The sequence below is a fragment of the Rhyacophila brunnea genome, unplaced genomic scaffold (genome assembly GCF_057557595.1).
Source record: "Rhyacophila brunnea isolate RB1 unplaced genomic scaffold, BYU_Rbru_1.0 scaffold_6, whole genome shotgun sequence".
Taxonomy (NCBI): Eukaryota; Metazoa; Arthropoda; class Insecta; order Trichoptera; family Rhyacophilidae; genus Rhyacophila; species Rhyacophila brunnea.
This window is the reverse complement of record NW_028233276.1, coordinates 4,056,078-4,080,221: the sequence shown is the minus strand read 5'-3', so window position 1 is coordinate 4,080,221 and position 24,144 is coordinate 4,056,078. Positions and strand designations below refer to the sequence as shown.

Genomic DNA, 24,144 nt, shown 5'->3' with positions numbered 1-24,144 from the left:
CTACTGCGATTTGATGATTACACACAAAACTTTCCATTCGCTGAGAAGCCACAAGCCAGCGACTATTTTGACGGAACGTAGTTCGTTTTTTTACCGGGAGGTTGGTACTGCGCTTTACTGCGCAGACGCAGTAGGCCCACGCGCCGGCGTGTAGCGTGTAAAGTTTACCGGCTTTCAACTTTTCTCGGTAGAGTGTTTACAACCTGCTTATTAGCTTATTCGATGATTACACTGGGTGACTTTACAGGCAGATTGTAAATTCGCCAATAAACAGCTCGTAAAGAAGCTTAATATAATTGAGGCTTTAACTGACGGCGAGTGACTGCATGCAATTTGTTGCTAACAACACCAGCTGTTTTTTTTTCAAAATAAAATTTTTCATTCCAGCAGTGTGCAAAGGTCCATAAGATAACGTTTCAACGTATTTGACAAGTTGCAGACGAGACGAGTTTAGATGTACTTCTTCTATAGAGGTGGAGCCTAAATGTATAAAATTGAAGTAAAAAAATGATAACATGTCTACTAATTTTCATACAAACCGTGTAGAGTTTGTCGGGATATCTTTCATAATAGAGATATTCATCCTCTTTACCATCCATGAATTCTTACCATGCGACTCCAACATGTCAATGGCTATTTCGGTTGTAACACCATTATCAAGACTACAAAACGACTTGAAAAAAATGTTATTTTCAAATGTGAAAGTGTATCCCTTAATTTAACTGTCACACTGAAGCTATTTGACAGATTAAACCAGTGGTGTAGATAGAAATATGCAAAAATCCTACAATTGCCTCATAGTTTCTAAAATATATTGTCTACAATTAATATCAGGAGCGTATTTTAGCTATCTTCTCAATTTTCTTGCGATTTATTTTTATTCTATATTTTTTTGTGATATTATTAAATAGAAAATTCGTTAACAACTATCGACTTGAGATTTAGGCTCTTTGTCCGACTGGCCTCCACTGCATATGCTCGGCGCATCAGGATTCTTCCACTATACTTTAAACACAATGTCAACTATTTTTTTTGTGTTTTCGATAATTTTTTTTATCTAGCCTTTTAAGTTCTCAGGTGCTCAGGCTTCAATTCATTGAATATAATATTAGAATTTTCTTAAATACCTATGTTTAAGTAAAACTTTATAGGTATATTCTCTGATTTTCCACAACCTTATCAATTTTCCTGATCAAGATTACTTTCCTTGTCCTCATCATGAATATCTTTATTTTTCGATACATTTATTCTTTCTTTCGACTATGTCCAATCCTAATAGGATCATATTATCGGCCTCCACATAGATTTCAGACTACCTTAACTGATTTGTACAAAATAACTTAAATATTTTTTAAAACATGTAGTACACACTTAGGTTTCCACTATCAGATTATTTAAAAATAAAAATAAATATCACATCAGATGGGAGTTGGATATATTTAATCAGATCTAAATTGCAATATACTTCAATGAACATTAATCATAGGTTTGAAATGTGATTCTGCAATTGGATAGGAGAACTGCCATATTGTTGTATATAGCCAATAGAGGACCATTGTGTAGAATCCATAAACAATCATATAGTGTAGAATCTTAAGTCTGAAAGTGAAAAATATAATGTTATTATTACATCAAAACATTATCTTAAAAAACTAACCAACACCATCTGTAAATTGCAGTCTTTGTTCAATGAAAACAAATACGTATGACTAAAAAACTTTATTGTGTACTATTTATGGCGGATCTTAACAGCCTACCTCTACCCTTCGCTACTGACGAGTAGTAACATTTTTTTTAAAAGACATACTGCAATAACATGACTAATAAAATAGTGGGTTATGTACAATTCTTGTTTGACGTTTCAATACAAAATTTCGAGGTTCGGGTGGAAAAACCGTAGTGATACGCTTGCAATAACATACCCGAATTTGACCGAACTCCGCAAATAAGAGACGTATTTTACACGACAGGCGAACCAAATCAAATTTCCGCAAGGTTATAAATTACCTATTCTTGTAGATAACTGCCTTGTGTGTGGAATTGCTTCCACGTTAATTTGGACCAATAAAAATAACGGAAAAGTGTCACCGTGTTAACTGTTAAGAACACCTTCGCTAATTACCTAACTACAATGGTATACAAATAAATGCCAATATTTATTTTGGTTACTTATATTTAATTATCTCAAAAAAGGGTTTATTAGGTAAGTACGCAATTAAAATGGGCATATTATTTAAATATGAAAATACAATACAATGGAAAAAAGAAACATTAAAATTGTTAAAACTTAAACTTGAATCACAAAAACTTCATATACTTAGGTATCTACCACAACTATTGAAATGTGGACTTATCAGTATTCAAAAATAGACGCCTCATATAAACAGCTTACTTGAGATATCTCTTCCGCGCTGCTTCCAGATTTTGCGGTGTCTCCTTGAAGAGGTACAACCGAATACCGTCTATCATGACGGTGTAGTAGTACACCCAGTCAAAATTCTTCATGTCAAATGGGAACATCTCTTTGTCCGCTGTGTTTAAACTGGCGTACATACTCAGAGTGTTGTCACAGTTAAATGTCCAATCTGTGTTTGCAAAGTATGCCACCTTGTCCATTAGATTGTGCGCCTTTTGACATAGGTGCATAGCTCTGAAACAAAATATTATATAAGTTTACCACACGCTGTATAACTTTTAATAGTATTTTTAATATTCATCAAGGTCATAACGATATTGTTTGTTATGACCAGCGGCGGCTTCTCTAACACCATACATTTGCGCTACACTCCTTCCATTTTCTAAAGCATCACTCAATGTGCATCATTGTTATTCATAAGTGTTATCACTTGTTTATCGCAATTTAATCCATATAAATTTGTACCAAAAGCATGTATCCACTGAACAGTCATCGAAAACAGTGCGCTCTTGGTCAGAGCTCTGATATCGATCTTAGTCTGTCATTACTTTAATATTGTGTAATAACCGTACAAGCCGAATCGTCAATTGCATGAACACAAAAAGTAGTATGAGCATTTGGGTCGTCGCACGAACTTTTCTCGTGTTCACTAAATTCAAATTCGCCATAACTGAGATTTAGGAGGATTGATAAAAAATAGATTATTTTTATTTAAATCTCATATAAATTCATTGGAAATAGACTAATATTGAATACAAATTGATTATAAAGATAAATATATAGATACGATGATTAAATCGTTCTATATTTGCAAATATTTGAATATAACTATAAAAAATAATATATTAGCTACTATGTTCTTTTGCAAAGTGATTTTATTATAGCATGATGTCACATTTTTAACAATGCTGACTGGCGAGAGAGTTTTATTGCATTTTGTAGACGAAGGGACCATTAAATAAAATATGACTGCTTGTCGAGAATATAAATATCGAAAAATACATATTTTACAATTGTTTTATAATAATAATTTAATGACATCATTTTCTAAATGTACTAAACTGTTATAAATCATTATGTTGTACGATTCTGATGACATCCGTGGAAAGTGAAAGGTGTTTTTCAATCCTTAAAAGAATTAAATCATTTTTAAGAAATACTATGAATTAGGACAGACTTAATTGTCTATCTGTGTTAAGAATCGAGAAAAAACTTTTACAAACAGTTCCAGACTTTAATGAGAAAGTGATTGAGGTATTCGGGAAGCAGAAACAACGCCGAATTGGTCTTCTTTTTAAATAAGGTAAGAAAGTTTTTAGTGTACCACCACGAAAGCAGTTTTGGAAACCACCGGCCGGCACTGGTTATGACACGAATAAACTCTGTGGTTCCAGGACAAAAACTCTTACATCAGTTTTTTACAGGCGAGATAATCGGACTTGAACATAGTATGTCAAAATGCTGTAGGTTGTGTAAAACTTTATTGATATTGTTTATATATTTTAATTAATATAAGGTCATTCCACCAAAGATTTGCAGTTGTTTTTAAAGGGAGAAAGTATATAAATGCGATTGTAATAATAATAACTAATAATATTGTCTGATAAGCTAGCTAAAATAGCTAGCATCTGGGGAATTTGAAAACTCCCTCGCAAACATCTTTATGCCCATGTTCCTTGTTATGAAAAGATGTGACATAATAATGGCATAAATATCTTTTCTACATATATATTATGGATCATTAACGTTAGAGTGCGAAAAGTTTAAGTTGATGTGCGGTGGCTTGAAGAACTTGAATCCCCTCCTCTCGCGTTTAGGTATTCATTCACCTCACCTTGAAACCATTTGACGTTACATATAAGTGCGCGGTATCAGTCATTTAGACATGTTAATAATGGCAAAAGTTTTGAAAAGTGACAGCAGGAAAATTATAAGTCATCATTCATATCTCCTACTCTGAAGAAGAAAAACGACAAAATAAGCTCATTTACTTCTTTAACAACGTTATCGAAAGAGTTGCCGCGATGAGAGGTACAAAACACACTTGAAATTTTGAGTTGAGAGTTATTGGGAAAAAATGTATTTCATTGTGTTTGAAATTTGCGAAAATATATAACTATTTAAGGAAGTGGAAAATAATATCTTCCAATCCTGGCAATACTCTCACAATAGGCAAATCGAAATCAAAAACAATACAAGCGTCGCAGCCAGGCCTCAAGTTAAACTTTTCGGTCTCTAGTTCCCAAATTTAACTCCCACCATTCTTCATTTTTGACTATTAGCAGAATCAGCCGACATAAACATTTCGGAATGGGAAAAGAGTCAACACAAACATGGACCCTCCAAACCCACCCGCCTCGCACCATACTCGGTCTTAATTGAGCTTATCACGAGGCCCTACGTTTGGCTGAGAAGCATCAGCTATTGTTTACGCCTGGGAATGTCTCAGGAGCAGATACCCAAGCGTATCTCATGCTCTTAAGTGGGCTTTGACTGAGTTTAATGAAAGACGTAATTTAATAAAAAGTGCCATGGGAGAGAAAGGTACGGAGACTAATAAATGAACTTAATGATATTATATAAGATACAAACAATAAAGTTAAAACAATATGGACCAACAAAGCTATGTGCAGAGATATTCATGTCTGCATGCCGGCCAGGACAGGGAGCAAGTCCATGGAAGTTGTGCGCGGTGGGCTTTTTCGATAGATGGCGCATTGTGCTGCCCACTTAAAAGGATATTCCTAATTTTTACACTTGTGGATACGCGTACACCAAACGCTAGCAGCGGAATACCATAGGCAATGTTAAGCCCTCTTAATTGTAGACCTCATCCGTCACCAGCCATACGGCCGACTCTCTGGAAGGCTATCACGGCTGTATAGACCTAGGTCCTGGCATGGTGGTCGAAATTCAACATAATGTCCAATTGAACGCCAAGATAGGTGACAATCTTTGAAACTGAGGGTGGCCGCGTACATTTAAATATTTACCTGGTCCTTTTAGGACAATGGTTACTGTTTTGGAATGTGCAAAGTACAGTCCACTAAAATTCCCCCATACCTCCAATTGATTTTAGAGTTTCACCAACTGTACTCTTAATCTTCACCCTGCTATAGGCTTCCACCAGTGACAGCACATCGCCATCGGAAGAGGGTCAAATACTCTTCAAATACGATAATAACTATTGAGACAACTAACAGCAGGTGCCAAATTTCCAATATCTTAAATGGAACAACTCCGCTCGTCATATATAGAGACCATGTCCGATCCTAATAGGATCATATGGGCCTCCACAGAGTAGAGGTTTGTATTAACATATTTTGTTTTTACGAGAAATGGATGTCAGCCACTTGCTCAACCTATTAGGTCCATACCCTGACTCAACACACAAATTAAAAAACAATATGAGTACTTGCCAGACCCAGGATTCGAACCTGGGACCCACGGCCTGATGGTCCAACGCTGAAGCCGCGCGGCGACATAATCTTCTTTATATATAAAAGGGAAGTTAAAATATTGTATTATTATTCAGTGCAGCTTATTTCAATTCGAAGTGTATTTTGGAATTGTTTTTCCATTCGATAGTTAAATTGTTAAGTTTTGTCTCTCCTTCCTGAACAATTTGTCCAAATGGAGTTATCCGGTTTGCTGCATTTTATTGAATTTATCAATAATACTATGCAGTTCCACCATGTATTAATGAAAGTTAATACAATAAAAGAAATATTGAGACTCACTTAGTTTTCTGTCTGAGTAATTTGAGAATGATATCAATAAGGAAGGCTGGAATAATATGAAGGAAGAATCTCGCAAATAGATGAATCCAGTAATTGTGTGTGATTGAGACGGCATTATACCTGAAAAATTCAATTATCGAAGAATTTTATTACACTCTCAAATTGCCATAATAAAATTATTGTACAGTCGAACTTGGTTATTACGATCAACGTTCATCGTATCATCGTTGACATTTTAGTTTATCATTTTCTCCACACATTTATTCACTTTTATAACGAGCTACTTCTCGGGTATACCGAGCAAATGTTAATGTGTCGATGATTTAAAAACAACATTTTCGACCCTAAGCAATAAAATCCGACCGGGCAGTTAACTAGACCGATGCCATCGGGACCGGATTATATTTATGACACTAGTTAAGCGTCTACGTAACTAATTGGTGTTTTCGCCGACAACATTGAAAAAGTATCCACACATAATATGGTTGAAATTGCATGTAAAAAATCCAAGCTTTGTGAAGTCAGTAGGTACCTACCAGTGCCGGCGGCTCAGCACTTCATTACAATAAACAACTTCTTTTGTAGTTTATGAATGCCATGCTTGTTTCGGGGATTTTAACGATGGTTTTCAGAAATGTTATGTTCTATGCTTCAATAGAACGTGGCGCGAAAAATGTTATATAACGATATAAGGAGTAATGCTTATAACGAGCAAATTCAGTCGGTCCCAATAACCAAGTTCGACTGTATTTGGTTTTTGGTCTGTCACCGTGTGTTCTTTTCCCTTCTTTCCCATACATTTCGGGCTCGCAAAAGCCATTCTTAAGAGATAAGATAGTATGCTATACAGTATGAATGCCGCTCTGAGTGTGTCAAAGAAGGTATAGTTTAGCTGATAGCGAATATTGCATTATAAGCAATATGATTTTAAACGTGGCCATTTGGAATTAAAAAAAGAACCAAACACAACCAACTATGTAGATTGATTGTTAGGTTTTGGTAGGCTAAGTTTTAGTTAGTTATACTGATATTTAAATTATTTGAAGACAACTGTTATAACAAGTTTTATTATCATAAAAAGGTATAAAAGTGCCCCAATTTTATTATTAATAGTGTTTTCGTGTATGAAAAAATTTAATTTTGTTGAAAATTATTCTTTGACCATTTGGATCAATTATTTTAAGAATTATAAGTTTTAATTTATTTAAAGACATTGATAATATGTTTTCTGTATTAATGCTTACCACATACACTTAATGGAAGGAACTGTACGCCCGTATATAATACTCAACCTCATCATGTCTGCAAAACTATTTGCACTTTCTCGGTCGACAGAAAAGTTGTATATTGGCATCTCTGCAGCACTGCAATATTACAAACAAATATTTTTTAACATTATATCAAGGGAACACAGAATTGATAGGAACTGAAATACCTAACGGGTGTGGAGTAATAGGCGACCGATCTTGAGTGTGGAAGAATATAGGATAAACTTAAACACGTGTCAAGAATACATTTATCCTTCATTCAGACAATTGCTCTCGGTTTATGCACTGGCGCTTTTCAATATTGATGTATTAGAAAGTTGCAACACACACTATTGCACGTCCATAATGTGTGATTCATTTTCGTAAGACACACATTCAAAATCCTGCATCAAAATGTAGTATAGTCTATCGGAATTCTATTTATTAATCTGTTTTGTGATTATATCTTATATTAGATAATTATTGTGATAAAAATATATTCTATCACTTTATTTATTCTAAAACCAGCTAATTGAAATCGTAAAACAATCTTATGCCAATCAGTACAAAAAAAAAATTAAAAGATTACATTTCAAAAATTAACAATTAAGTACCTATTTCATTTTGGGTAACTACACTCTGCGGAGGCCCATATCATCTTATTAGTATCGAAAATGGTCAAAAGAAAATTACTAACTGAGACCAACAACTATAACTTGAGAGGCTAGTGTAGCAATGTAAATATAGTCGTTTTATGGACATCTATTTGTTCTCTAAACTGCCGCACCTCAAGTTATAGTTGTCGGTCTTCTATAAGAACTGGTTTTCATTTAGCTATTTAAGATTAAGTGAAATATGAAATTCGGATACTGACGTGCCTTCGAGTATTCATTATCTTTATCCCCGCAGTTATGAAGTTGCATAAATATATGCATAAGCCATAAGAAACGTGGATAAAATCAACAAGAGTTTGTGATTGTTTCACTTCTATTACTAAATACACTATTGTTTCACTACACTACTGTCATTGGGCTTATTGGCCTGTCGTAGTGTTATAAAGAATATATTATGTATGAATATATACATTTTTGTTACGTTTAAAAATAAACCAATGATATTATCCAAATAATTTTGTCCTGTACATGCGTGGCCAATGCATGCACCTACCACATATTAAGATAAATTTGATATCATTAAACTAGTTTTATTTTTAGTTTGAGCAAGTGGCTGACATCTATTTCTCGTAAAAACAAAATCTGTTTATACAAACCTCCACTCTGTGGAGTCCCATATGATCTTATTAGGATCGGATATGGACGGAAGACTAAAACAGTAGTGAGTCGGGATTATCATCTTATCTTATTATTTTTATCTTTCTTTCGTTATCATTATCGTTTTCATTATCTTTCGATATGGTATAAGGTGGTAAACAAATAAACTTGACACAAAGCATATAGACCTACAAACTTATCTGGAAAATGGCCAAAAATGGAACTACAAACTACCATAGGACACCATATTGAAAACGTCATTTGAATGTCAGATTTTGCCAGTTACCAGTCGTTATTGGGTAGTTTTCGACAGTGGTTCCCCCATTTCATTCTCCAGATAAGTTTGTAGGTCTGTACACAAATTTTAAATATTGATTCTAGTACCAGTATCTATACATTAGCTTTGTAATTCGTTATTTGTAATTGTTTAATATTATCGTTTTTACCGTTGCGTCCCCACTTTCCAAGCCAATGCTAACATGATATTGATGCAATAGTTGGCGGGAACAATGTGCGCGGGAACTTTCTCAGGAAGATAGAGAGATCTGAAAAACACATTTTAAACATTTTCAGTGCGTACATATTGTGTTAAATGAAAGAAGTACACTAAAACCCCGACTTGCGCAAACTCGGAATTACACGGTTCTTGATTTTTTCATTAACAACACTTCAGACCTGGTTCCCCCATAAAAGCACATGACAATAATGCAAGCTTGACAGAAGGTCTCAGCTCAATTGAAAATGGCTTAAAATTTTTAGAAAACATAGACTCAAACGAAGAACGTATTATAGCTAAAAAGCAAGGAATAAAAAAATTATTTGCTCGCTATGAAAAAATTCTGCGTGAAAAAAGAAGGCATGTGTCGCCAGACGATTTTATTCAAATTCAAATTCAAGTAACAAATTAATAAGTAAGAAAAATAAAAGTACATGGAAGCACACAGAGTGACCTAGGCTGATAGACCCTACCTTAAAAACTCATAAAACAACGTCCACCTAAATTCACCTAACGTAAGTGGAATATATTATCAATATCCGAACCGATTTGATTAAATATAGTTATTGCCCTCCCAAATGGCATTACTAATGGCAGGTTAGTTCTGCGCCTTGCCCTCGATTCCTAAGATAATTATGAAGCCATCGAGATCAAAATAACTTTTTTACATAACACATTTATTTTTTTAAAAATTTATTAATATGTGCAAAGAACTGCGATTTTATTAAATATTTTTCTTCGCAACTAGTGTTTTTGTTAGTCCTTGGTCCCAACTAAACAAAATTTATATCTAATTACATGCAAAGTTGTATCCCGACTTACACAAATTTGACTTATAGCGCGTGTACAGGTGCATGGATTTACTGCCAGCAATAGTACGTATATCGCGGCCATAACAAGAAAATGTATGTGTAAACATGTATTATCCTGCAATTGGCAAGTTACATGCATGAATCAAAAAAGTTCAGAAGCTTCTGAATTACTTACTGTCAGCTGTAAACCCATGCACGTGTAAGTATTAAACGATTTTCGTCAGACCCACCTATGACGTATCTTCGGGATATTACTGTTCACCCGATCCTCTTTTTGCACGGGGGATACGTTCGAAAGACTACCGTGCAAAACAAAACCGAGTAAAAAAAGATAAGGTGCCCATACAAAAATGGTAGATAGGTTACATTACTTAAAATCAACTCAAAATACGAAATTCTTGAACTCAAAAATAAATCGAAATTGTTTATTATTTATACATAAAAATACATAGTTATCGATTTAAATTAAATTTAGCATAGAGAAATATATTCATTTAGTGTCGCTATTTGACAATAAACGTGCCCGTTTACTGCTGTTTTTCGGTGGCGAAAAATCACTCTCATCGCTGGAAATATTTAATGACGCTGACACCGAAGCACGCGGCGCGTCTCTCGTATTGAACCCAAAGTGACTGACTAGTAGCGCCATGTATGTACGGCACCAGTGGCGTGCGGTCCATTGCAATGCAATTTTTTGATAGATATGTACACACGTACATATTTATGTTCTTTTCAGTTTTTTTAAGCCGTGTTAAAGCAAAAAAACAGTGTAAATAAAAGATAATCGCTACTTTTTTAAACCGTGTTATTCGAAAACGTGCAAAAAAACTGTGTAAAAAGAGGATCGGGTGTATATTATATACTAATTTTTGTATATTTATTTATGTGGAAAACCAAAGCATTTTAATTTGACCTGCTGAACTTAAAAACGCCTAATCTCAAACGTACTGGAAAAAATATTTTTTCTTACTTGAGAACTCCATATCCTACTCCGACAACGTATCCTGAGGGACCATAAGTGTTGTCTATGAATCCAGGAACAGAGCAATCGTCATGTGTATTCAACACTGAAAATATTAACAAGATGTTAATGTGTGCCTTCACTCGGCTGTCAAGAGATTCGGTGCTGAGTGTGCTGCATTGAACAGCGATTACCCACGTTCATAAAATAATAAGAGAATTCGGTACTGTTCGGTTATCAGGAATACAGCGGAAAACACATTTTGAAAATACCCGATATACTGGATTATTTGTTAGTTTGGGTTAGTTTAGGTTAGTTTAGGTTTGGTTAGGTTAACCTTACAAAAAATCCAGTTTATCAGCTATTTTCAAAATGTGTTTTTCGCGGTATTCCTGATAACCGAACCGTACCGAGAATTCATTAAACCTACCATTTTCAAATATCTCACCACAATAATCAGATACAGTCGAAACTCGGTTATTACGATCACGGACAATAGCGAGATCTTGGATATAATGAGGAAACATTCGTTGACATTTTAGTTTAAGATTTTCTCCATATATTTATTCACTGTTATAACGAGCTACTTATCGGATATACCGAGTATAAATATCTTCAAAAATGATCATAAAACTATTAATGTGTCGATTGTTTATAAACATTTTCGACCCTAAGCAAATCCGACCATAGACCGATGCCGCCGGGATCGACCTATTTGGTGTTTTCACCGACAACATTGAAAAAGTATCCACACATATGGTTGAAATTTCAAGTAAAGAATCCAAGCTGAAGTCATTATTAGGTACCTACCAGCATTAATTACAACAAACAACTTCTTTTGCACCCATGCTTGTTTCGGGGAAAAATTCTAAAAATTGTGTGTTTTTGTTTGAATTGCAACTTTAAGTGTTATGTGACCGCTCATTTAAAAATACCTATTCTCTGATATAACGAGTAATGCTTATAACGAGGAAATTCAGTCGGTCTCACCTTCCTCGTAATAACCAAATTCAACTGTATATGAAGATGCTTACATGTTTTTGCTTATAATTGCAATTACAGAAAAATTTTCAATCACACTTATATTTTTGGTAATTCTACGATATTGGAATTATTTATGTTGACGAGTGTTTCTGTTAAACTGAGTATAAAAACCCATCTTCAGAACTACAATAGATGTAGATAACTATTTTTTTAAACGTAAAACTGAACGTACCTACATAATTTGACAACACCTCAGAGACATGAAATATATTTTGAGATATACAGATTAACAGTGCTTTGCATTTACTTATAAATCAAATGTTTATAGTGCCGCAGATGACCGCATGACCTTTAATAACTTTACTTTCCTTTTAGACAAAAACCCAACCTAACTTAACCTAACCTAACCTAATCTACCCCAACCTAATCTAAACCAACCTAATCTTAGTGTGTGGTAATGATGCATCGAAATGTATGAAAATATCAAACTTTAAATTAACAATTATTATTGGATCGAAAAGCATCTGCGCCGATAGAAAAAGGTATTTAATATAATTCTCTACATGGGATAAACTGTTTCCGCCAAAAGAAAAATGATAAATGGTCATGTGGTCATCTGCGGCACTTAATAATGTTTACCAAACTAAGATAGTTTATTAAATTTATTAAATAGTTTAATATAAATATATTGTTTTTAATAAATTAATATGATATAGGTATTATTAATAAATTACATAATATGTAATACTTTGTTATACTAACTGCAAATGCTTGGTGTAGTACAGATTTAGAATGATCGTTTTAAAATAAAATAAGAAAAATCACCTATGGCAGGCCTAAAGATGGCTATCGGTAAGTCTTTTCCTTCAACTCTGACTACGTCCTCTGCAATTGCTTTGGTAAAGGTATAAGTATTTGGCCATCCATTCAATAACCTGAAAATTTACATGTTAGATAGAATACTATATTTCACAAAATGAATTGCAATTTGCAAAAGTCTTTTTCCCTTTACAAACAAGTTAAAAACGGGATGATAATATTATAAAACTAAAATATATAGAAAATAAACTGCATATTGTATAACGTCGAATGTTAGCTAGACTGTTGAAGTGAAAACATTGTAGTTGACCCCACACTTTGCAAGTTACATTACCTATGCTCAGACAATGCTTTGATTCTAGTGATGAATACTTGACCTACGGCAATAAGCACTGGTAAGACACTGCGACCTGCAAGTGTTACCGACTATCGTGTACATGATGAACACTTAATTAACTTGTCTTAATTATTAGGAACCGTTCGTTTCCGTCATCCGCATCATGGTGACTTGCTTGGAGAAACATTCCAGAAGTACAATAATTATTAATATTTTTTTTGAACTTACCTAGGTTCCAATAAACTGACAGATTTTTCATCGTAGGTGTCAGGTAAAGCCAAAGCTTTCTTAAAGTCCATACCGGGTGTGTAGAATTGTTCTTCGATTGATGTCCTCGTGCAGTGGGCAAACGCAGTTGATACGTGAACCACTGACTATAGAAAGAGGTGTTAGATTTATATCAACGATGATTATATTTGATATTTACATTTACAAACAAATTGCAGTTTAATAAATGAGGTTCTGAGGATTGAACGAGTACAAATGACAAATTATAATATTAATACTATCAACCGAGGGTACTTGATGGAATTTGAATTTAAATTCTATTGGATTTAAGTTTTGCACTGTTCCATTTGAGTCGTTTTTTTGCGACTCTGGTTTCGCCTTTCGGCATCTTCAGGCACTATGTGCACTCACCAAAACTATACATTGACAACGAATGCAGTGAATTTTAACTTATATATTAAATTAATAATAACTCCTTTAAATGTCCAATATGTTGCCATTGTTTTTCCCAGTATTAACGACTTTACACCTATAGAATGTAGTATTTAATATAATGACGGTAGTGTAATTGATTATTATCTAATGACCTATTATTGATATTTTGACGATGTATACGCCTATTGATTGTATTAGTGATTGGGGTTTTTTACACTTTAAGACACAACTATTCATAATTTGTTTGTTATTTTTTTTATAGTAGGTATTTTAGGTACCAATGTGATAAAGTTTTAACCTACCTTATTGTATTAATTTATTATATAAGTTAGAATTCACTGTATTCGTTATTAGTGTGTATTTACCTTTTGGTGTGTGTACATAGTGCCAGAAGATGCCGAAAGGCGAAGTCCATGTCGCAAAAAAAACTACCCAAATGTAGTAAAAAACTTAAATCCGTTAGAATTTACATATTATGGTAAAAAATGAGTTAGGAGCAATATTCACATCAACATCTTTATGCATGAAACTGGTTTCAAACATTTTAATGCATTGTATAAAAAGTTAAATGCATTTTATATGTAACTTTGGGCCATGAACTCATGTGTATTAAATTGTTGTTACTATTTTCTTATTTTATTTCAATGTTTAGTCTGGCTTATAATAATAATATTGATATAATAATATTAGCTTACTTTTAAATTCATCTGAAAAAATACCCGTTAATTATAGCAATTAGATGTTGGTATAAAATAATTGAAATTCTATCTGCAATTAGTATTCTTAGTTCAGAAAAAACAAATAAGTATGACTGACAAAGTTTAGTATGCTCTATTTATGTATTATACATGTACAGGAAAGAATATAAGCTTACTTTTAAATTTTTCATCCTTTTACAAAGACTCAGGACGTCAGCGGTTCCTTGGACATTAATCAGTACAGCCCGTCTAAGGTTTTCATCAAATCTGTAATACGAGTATAATTGAAAAATTACATAAATTTTACAGTATAACTATGAGTTCTACCCTTCACCCCTTTTATCATAAAAAAATATATATTTTATGTAGAAACATTTAATTATATCTCATTTCAAGTAGGTATTCTACGAAAAATATATTAGATGAATTATTGATATGGGTATAAACACATTACAAGTGATCACTCGGTGAGTAAATCTAAAGTGAAAATAATCTCTACTGTATAATCACAACATTATTTTCCTCTGTTGTTCAACACTACAAAATATCTTCTGAAGTACATTCTCAGTAATCCACCGTCGTACATTCATCGCGAAGAAAGTAATGTACCGGGAAGGAAAGTGCCCAAGGACCGCACACAATTATGCCGTGCTCCAATGCTACCGGGATACACAAAATGAAGCTTTTGTACATAAGGAAAGCCAGGAATCCTAAGCCATTCAAGAATATCTGCCTCACTGAACAACTGGTTGTGCCATGTGATTTACTGTTTAATATTTAGTTAATAAACTTAGTTTATAAATAGTGTGTATAATTTAGTAAATACTTGATTTTGATTATAAATAAAACCGTAATTTGCTAGTACAAATTTCTCAAAAAAACTATTTTTACGAAATACCTATTTTAATTTTTACCACATTTTGTATGTAGGCATGCACTATAATCCGCCGCTTTCATTAATTGGACACTTGTCTGGTTATTGGGGTGGCGGATTACTCTACTTGAGTAAATTTTTTTGGTGGTAATTAATTTTCCTTCTTTTCAGTTTTGATTCTTCTCATAATTTATCAGACCCCCCCCAATATCACTGATATTATTTATTAATTGGGAAAGAAACACAGTTTTGTATACCTGACAGTTGCAGCACAATGAAAAACAATATTGACACGTTCAATCAGTTCTTTTCTCATTTCAACACTTATTCCCAAATCGGGGATCCCCATTTCTCCTTCTACGGGCTTTATCTTTGAGCGCCAATCACCTGTCAGGGTGGCGAACATCTAGAAAAGAATAAAGATAATGTGACCCATTTACATTTTAATAAAAATGCATACCTTATGAAAAGTTACACTCAATATCCAGCAGTCTTATTCACAAATTACGAGTTTAAGACATTTCCAGCTTTACATTTAACATAATAAAGGGTAATTATATTATTACTATAGATTTTTAAAACTTCATAGCAACCATTTTTTATTCTGATTCCCACCAAAATTGACATTTGTTTTTGGTATTGTTTGAAAAGTCATCATGCAAATATACACAGTTGTACAGCATATACAAATTATAAAACTCTATTAAGTACAACAATACAGAATCTATTCGAGCTACATTTTGGGCATCACGTGAAATTTATGGTCAAAATAATCGACCTACAGGGCTAACTATTCGTAATCTAATTGGAAAATTCGAGTGAAACAGTAATGTTTGTGATGTTAAGAATCCAACCCGTCAAAAACATAAACGTAGGCAGTGGCGCACCCAGGGGGGGGGGGGCAAGGGGCCATGACCAATCTTAGCGGTAGGTAGGGGGCCCGTCAAATATCCTAGCCTGAGGGCCCGTTTCAGGATGCGGGAACCATGGTGTAGGTACACCGAGTGCAATAGACAAAAGACCGATAAACGAAAAATTAGGCTTTGAAGAAGAAAAAGATCCTATGGGACTAATTTACATTCTCCTCCTTGGGCCCCCCCGAATATTAAATCCTGGGTGCGTCACTGAAGGTAGGTACTCAGCGCTTGAAATGGAAAATTTTACGAACCGGAGCGCTCGATAATATTATGAAAATATTAACGTTGTTATCTAATTGTATATGTATTTTATAAAAATAAGACTGTTAGATTTTTAATTATATGACATATCTAGCTCAGGCGGTCAAATTAATATGTCCACGAGACGGAGCGATAATTTTGGAGATTTTATGAACCGGAACGGCGCTCCGGTGCGTTCCGGTCCATTTCGAGCCCTGTATGTACTGCTGAAAATATTGATGCTGTGAATCAAAATGAGGATGGAAATCCAGAACAATCAATTACACGTCATTCTGGAGAACTTGGACATATTCATAAAGATTTGCATTTGAAAGCGTATAAAATACAGTAAAGTTAACACAAGAATTTAAGCCGAATAACTATTTGGTGTCTCAAAAATTGACTTGAAACGGACTCATTATTTCATGAATCTTTAGCGGTGATACTCATTTTTGGTTTTAATGGCTTCGTAAATAAGCACAATTGTCGCATTTGGAATGATGACAACCCAGATGCTATTTTTGAAACACCTTCACATCCACAAAAAATAACAGTTTGATGTGGTTTATGGTCTGGAGGTGTAATTGGATCGTATTTTTTTGAGAACGAAAATGGCAATGCAGTTATTTATTGTCAATGGAAAAAGCTACATAAATATGATTAAGTACTGATTTTTTCTGGCGTGATTAGATGGTTTTGATCTGGGCAATGTGTGGTTCTAACAGGATGGGCGCAACATACCATACAACTCGTGGCACAACCAACTTATTGAGAGAAAAGTTCAGTATAATATGAATACGTGTATTAAATAAGGCTCTAAGTACCAAAAAGTAGTATTGCCTGTAGTTACAAAATACCGAGTCATTGCGTTAAAATTTCATGAAGCAGACCTTTTGAAAAATGTAGTTTTACAGTGTGAAGCAATCACGGCAGCTTCTATAAATTTAGATATTAAGAACTCGCAAGTGTCAACACACCATCGTGAGCTATTTAATATTGAATGCCGTTAACCACTGCAGTGCTACTTACACCATTATAAATAAAACACGCCAACGGACTTACAACGTCGACAGGTTTAATTATTTTGCTGTATTTTTTTGACTTGCTTGAGGCACTTAGACTATAGTTGAAGTGATTGGCGTTGGTATGTAGAACATTTTTCTATAAAATGTCAGTTTTTATTATTTTGGTACTTAGCGCCTTAATTAATACACGTATTCATATTATATATCTCTTATTTGATAACCCTTTATAAAGAAAAATGTAATAATAAAACAATGAAAACAGTGATAAAATTACAATAATTATTACAGAAAATGATATATTAGTAAAAGTAAGTACATCATGTGAGATAAATAGACTACATTTTCAGAATTTATTGAACAGCCATACACAAGCTGACTCACACAAGTGGAACATATCGATATTTAAAGTGATTTTTTTAAACACAGTTGTTGTTCTCCCAACTGGCGAATCACCAATGGCAACATAGTTCAACATTTTGGAAAAAACAACTATTTCTCCCGATTTATGATTAACTAGCAAGAACGGCTGACTTCTTAAATGAGTATTTTTATTAAGGCTATACCTCAGCTGAGGTCTAAAAAGATCATGACTAGGCGATGCGCGGATTGTGTCATGATCGATCGACGCGAGCCGAACGAAAGATAATTTGTCATAAAAATTCAACATGCGTCCTTTTTATGTTATGTTTATTATTATATTCGTAATGATAATAGTATATTCATTGACATGTTTTATTTTTTAAGTACATACGTAAAGTTTTTTAGTCATCTTTACACGATTTAAGAATATTTTCATCCGACGCCATGACAAAACAAATCGACGTGCGGACACCTCGAATATCGTTCTCCGAATGGCAACGCGACCGAAATTTCGTTCCACATACATTTGAAAATTATTTGCCGTTTCACTTATGTAGGTACGCTTTTAAATGCAAATACATGGCATATAAGTAAATTATAAAAAAATACATGAATAAAGATATTAGGATGTATTCCTTATAAGAATATCATTTAACTTTTTGTTTATTCAACGAAGAATTCACAAGATTTAAGAATGTAAAATTCCAATTATTGAACATAAGTACATAATTTTGAAAACATTTCTGAGAAAATAATATATTATAACCAATAGAAAAAATCTTTTTGAAAAAAGTTGGAATCGAACCTGAATCTCTCGAGTATCGTGCCCACGCACATAGACCACTATGCTAAAGAAGTCATACTTGCGACAAACTTTAACTATTATGTTTTAATACTCACTGAAGTGCTTTCCAAATTGAGCTACTATTGGCGATCGGCTTTTGTATTTTAAATCAAAGTAGGTATTACTTTAATTACCAGCCGACATCACGGATCACTCTAAGACGTAGTGGTCTATGTGCGTGGGCGCGATACCCGAGAGATGCAGGTTCGATTCCTACTTTTTCCAAAAAGATTTTTTCTGTTGGTTATAATATATTTTCTCAAGAAAGTGTTTTCAAAATTATATATGTTCAATAAGGATACAACGGCAGATAAGTATCCATACAACTCCAAGTGAAGAAGTCTCAATTTTCAATTTTAGATTTCGCTATGGGCAGCCGAGTCACCGGGGACGGGCCTGATTGCAAGCACAAAGGTGTTTTTATTATCTTAATCAATAGGTTAGATCAGTGGTTCTTAACCTGGGTTCGATCGAACCCCAGGGGTTTGATGAGTCAGTCTCAGGGGTTCGGCGGAGGTCAAGATACACACCCGACTCATATGATTCGTGATGACACGCCCCGCTTGGCCATCATTGGCTGCAGGTGATCACGCAACATCGCTTGGCCTATCTGTGCTGAATACCTCGATGAAATTATTGAAATTCAGCAGAGCCAGGTTCAACAGTAACTCTTCAAAACAACGCTCTCAACGTTTTGGTGTCAACAAAATGGTAACGTACCCTTTTACTGCTAAGAAAGCTCTGGAGATTTTCATACCGTTTGTTACAACATATCTTTGCGAGCAATCCTTTTCGAGGATGCTGGACATAAAAACGAAGAAAAGGAGCAGACTTTCAGACAGAAAATGACATGAGAGTGGCACTTGCCAAGGTGAAGCCGCGCATTTTTGAACTGGTCTCTGAAAGGCAACATCAGAAGTCACACTGATTTGCAGTAAATATTCATTATTATGTTTTTGTTTTTGTGTGAAAATCATGTTTTAATGGTTTTGTTCTTTGAACACAGTGATGTTGATGCACGGTTCATTTTGTGCACCAGTAAAATATATACTTATGTTTTGAATTTGAAAAAAAACATATTTTATTTTTCCAATTTAAGAAGGGTTCGGTGAATGCTCATATGAAACTGGTGGGGGTCAGTACCTTCAACAAGGTTAAGAACCACTGGGTTAGATTCTCAAGACTATTTCTAAGGCTAAGTCAAGTTACGCCCACGATGGCCCAACGGCTACATATTAGGTCTGTTTTTCAATTTGTGTCTGGACCCAGAGGATGGACCTAATAAGTGGAGCACTTGGCTAACATCTATTTCTCGTAAAAAAAAAACATAAATCTGTTAATACAACTTCCACTGTCTTAAATCGAATATGTCATTTTAGCTTAAATTGCTCACCTCAGAGTCGAATAGTTCATTTAATCTGGTAGCGGAAGATTTCCCTTTCTTAGCTCTGACCAAAGTATAGATGGTGTCCACATTACAGTTGTTGAGAAGCTTTTCTATCAAAACTATAAAGACAAATGAAATAGTCAGTGATTGACACCTATTGATTCTTTTTGACTCACACTTTGATACTTAAGGCGATACCTCTACCTACCAGAGGCACTTAGCGGAAAATTACGAAGCTTGCAATTTGAGACATTGTTTTGATAATTTACAATTTAAACTTTATTAATTAATAAATATGTATATGAAAACATTAAAAAGAAAAATATTTTTTATTTTAAGTCAAAGATAAACTTATAATTATTGTAAAAAAATGTTTTAAAATGTGAATTTGTCAAAGGATCCCATCTTATTACATAATATTATTTTATGGTCATATTTATTATTAAGATTTAGTTTATTAAGTTTTCTATATTTTATCAAAGAGATTTTTGACTAATTCATAGTTTTAATATTTTTTATGTATCTTAAAATACATCGATTTTTATAAAAATATAAATGTGTACATATAACTTGTAATACTTTTTATTTATATCAAATCTTATTTAGGTATGGTGCCAATATTGAAGCTCGAATATACCAAAGTGTTTTTATGATATTATCATAAAAACAATTTGGTAACATTCTTGGCCCAGAAGGTCACTGAGGATTTAAAAAACTTGACAAAAAAAGACCAATTAAATTCAAAGTAAAAAAAAACATCAACAACTGTTTACAAAATATACAAAATACAGTATAAAAAGTCAGACAATATAAAAAAAATATGAAAATGATTCGCTCTTTTTATTGATAAATATCTTTATTCTTTTGAGTAGGTATTCGCTTTTTTTGTTGATTCACATATGATTGAATTAGATTTTTTATGTACTCTATATACATACATACTAATATTAATTAGATTTTAATTTACACCTATGGATAATATTAATTAACTACTTCTGTAATACTATTATTACATTTATCATTATAAATCAGAGAATTAATGCATCTAATAATTACCCTTTCCAAGGAAACCGGTTGCTCCTGTGATGAAAATACGTTTTCCAGACAAGAATCTTATTATCTCGCTCTCTGAAAAAAATATTTAATATATGTATGTACCTACATACATTTAATATTTATATTATATATTATTTTAATATACAACATTTAATATAAGAACAGTAAGCTCCCGATTATCCATGTGCGGAATATCCGGTTTGTGAATTATCCGTGCACGATACAGTGTATACAACGATATAATTTAACTTAGGAAAATTCGAACTGATGTTAGAAAATTATTAAAAGATTCCTGCAAACAAACCAAAATCACAGATTTTCTTAATAAAAATAATGAGTATCAAACATGTTAAAATAATTGTCTACTTTAGAATCGTATAATATGTAATATTTTAAAAAGAAAAAAACCATAGTTCGAATTATCGAATTAATGTGTTTTTTCGATGGCTCGAATAATCGGGAGTCTACTGTATGTATATAAAAAAAATATTCTGTGTTGGTAGCAGGGAAAAAATGGGAACTGAAATACCTAACGGGTAAGGAGAAGCAGGCAGGCGATCTCGAGTAAGGAAGAATACGGGATAAATTTAAACACATGTCAAGAATACGCCATAGACGTCGAATACTGACAACTGCTCTTAGTTTATACATTGACGCTCATTTAATATTGGTGTATTACACACACTATTGCATGTCTATAATGTGTGGCTCATTTTTGTAGGACACTCATACATTCAAAACCCTGTGTCAAAATTTACTATATTGATATATAGTCTATCGGATTTATATTTATTATCTGTTCTGTGGTTGGTAGTATTGTTTGTAGATAAATAAAGAAAATGATGATTCATTATGTTTTGTTAGTTTCTTACTAATGTTTCTTAATGGTGATTTTTTATGATTGTTTCCCCAACCCATTTTATATGAGTGATTTCCAACTTTTTTTATTTGGCGGAACCACTAATGCATTCGGTTAGATCTCTGAGAACCCTTACCTATCTGCCACAAATTAAGGTCCAGAAATGTAAATAGAAAGAGAGCAGTGACGTACCTAGGCAAATTGCTAGGTACCTTTAAGGTAGGTACTATAGTCTAAGTAAAGGTACTCTGAACAAAACAGAGTTGTTCAGCGACTTTGTTGGCGGGACAAGAATCTTTTCCTCAGAAATAAGTGTGAAGACATCGAAACCCATGCTGTCAGAGTAGAAACTCGCGATCTTTTCCAAAAAGTGAAAGAAATCACAGGAGATTTCAAGAAATGATCTGGGCCATCGAGGAAGAGGACGGCATACTACTTACTTGTCTTATGGAGTTGGATAGGGTCACGGCAAGGTGGAAAACATATTGTGAAGCCCTATACAGAGATACAGAAGAGGATGATGAGGTGGTTGATGTAGGTACGTGTCGATGAGCAAGAACCTAAAATACTTTTTAGTGAAGTAATAGAGGCGATAAAGAGACTAAAAACCCACAAGAAGCCTTAAAAAGGGTCAATGATGACAGAAAAAGAATCATACATCAATTATGCAACATGATCTGGAAAAATGGTGTATGGCCCAAGGACTGGACAGAGTCAATTTTGATCCCCCTGCACAAAAAAGGTTCCTCACGTAAATGTGAAAACTATCGAACAATCTCACTTATTCCATAATATGCAAGCAAGATCGTATTACACATAATCAGCAGACGTCTGAAGCATTTCATCGACCGACAAATACCCAAGGAACAAGCAGGTTTTGTTATGGACAAGGGAACTCTAGAACAAATTCTGAACATCAGACAACATATGATGTTATGCTTTATTACACTTAACACCCTACCACCACCCTTTACCACTGCTATCTACCTACCTATTTAGTATTTATTTATATTTATATTATAATATATCCACATTATCTGAATCTAATGGGCAATTTGAGTGAATTTGAAAACTGCAATTTAATACAATTTGCTGATAATATTCATTTTAAATACTCAATACGTATTTAAAACTCGAGTGGTAGTTGGGAATCACTGATATAAAATAAATAATGATGGTTCAATATAAAGACTTCCATCAGTAATTTATTGAGATATTCTATTCTTAGTAGGTACCTATGCTTCTCGAAAATAAATCTCAGATCAAAGAGAGAGTTAGAAAATACGAATGCATGTACTTTATTTTTTCGCGACATGACGAGTTTTATCCTCAACATGACAAATCTTGAATTCTTAACCTCAATAAAATAATTACAAGATAAAAATACTTAACTTTTTATTTACAACGTTTTTAAATTTTCTGTTGAATCATAATATAAACTTGACTTGACTACCTTAAACGATCAAAAAAAAAATTGTACTTGATAGAAACAATACAAAAATGTCATTTTGACATTCATATTGATTTCCATAGTAACGCACGTATATATTCATAATTTAGTTGCTAGGACCCCAGACCCCTAGCACCCAATAATAGTGGATTGTGGAAATAACTTTTCATACAAAACACAATTAATACAATTTACACAATTCTACTTAAAGATGGCTAAAAGTATTAAAAAATGCATTGGCATCGTGTTCTGATATATTCTAAAAGTTTCAAATGTCTAGCTTGTCGGAAAGTTATTTAAAAATCGATTGCAAGTTTTGTACCCGACAAATAAGAATACGAGCTAAGAAAAACGTTGTAATATCACATAGAATATAAGATTAGCATATTAAAAATATATTAATGATATTTCACATACCATCTCCCGTACAAATCCCATCAGTAATATTATTCACAGTCATTTTTTTTTAAACTTTTGATTTTCACAATAAATATCCTGTTTCTAGATGAAGGTTTCAAAGTTTACTAAAACGGAATCAATCAATTACAAAGATGAAAGACGATCAACTGAAATAGTTTTATTTAATATATATATTTGAGGAGCGTACATTATTATTATCCACCTCATAGCACTCGAAATAGTAAAGTTTATGTGCTGGGTTTTTTGTTGTAAGGTACCTTTATATAGA

At 33.4% G+C, this 24,144-nt stretch overlaps 1 protein-coding gene and 1 long non-coding RNA gene across 2 annotated transcripts in view; one reads left to right on the top strand and one right to left on the bottom strand.

The window, feature by feature from the left end:
• The window catches only part of LOC147065109 (uncharacterized), a 459,822-nt gene that overhangs the window by 73,432 nt on the left and 362,246 nt on the right, over positions 1-24,144 (top strand). The gene's annotated exons all lie outside the window — the stretch shown is intronic.
• Positions 895-24,112, bottom strand: LOC147065117 (fatty acyl-CoA reductase wat-like). The gene is made up of 13 exons (XM_085956608.1): positions 23,874-24,112; positions 21,148-21,219; positions 20,098-20,210; positions 15,576-15,724; positions 14,621-14,711; positions 13,312-13,457; positions 12,753-12,862; positions 10,953-11,049; positions 9,121-9,219; positions 7,401-7,520; positions 6,157-6,276; positions 2,393-2,650; positions 895-1,599 (listed from the first exon to the last, which is right to left on the bottom strand). Exons 1-13 carry the CDS (start codon positions 23,914-23,916, stop codon positions 1,467-1,469), a joined length of 1,551 nt encoding a protein of 516 aa, XP_085812734.1. The 5' UTR covers positions 23,917-24,112; the 3' UTR covers positions 895-1,466.

Coding starts and splice junctions, on each gene's coding strand:
- LOC147065117 (XM_085956608.1), bottom strand. CDS start 23,916: ATGACTGTGAATAATATTACTGATGGGATTTGTACGGGAGATG. Junction 9,220..10,952: donor GTAGGATATGGAGTTCTCAA/GTAAGAAAAAAT, acceptor TGTGTTTTTCAG/ATCTCTCTATCTTCCTGAGA. Junction 6,277..7,400: donor CCTTCCATTAAGTGTATGTG/GTAAGCATTAAT, acceptor TGAATTTTTCAG/GTATAATGCCGTCTCAATCA.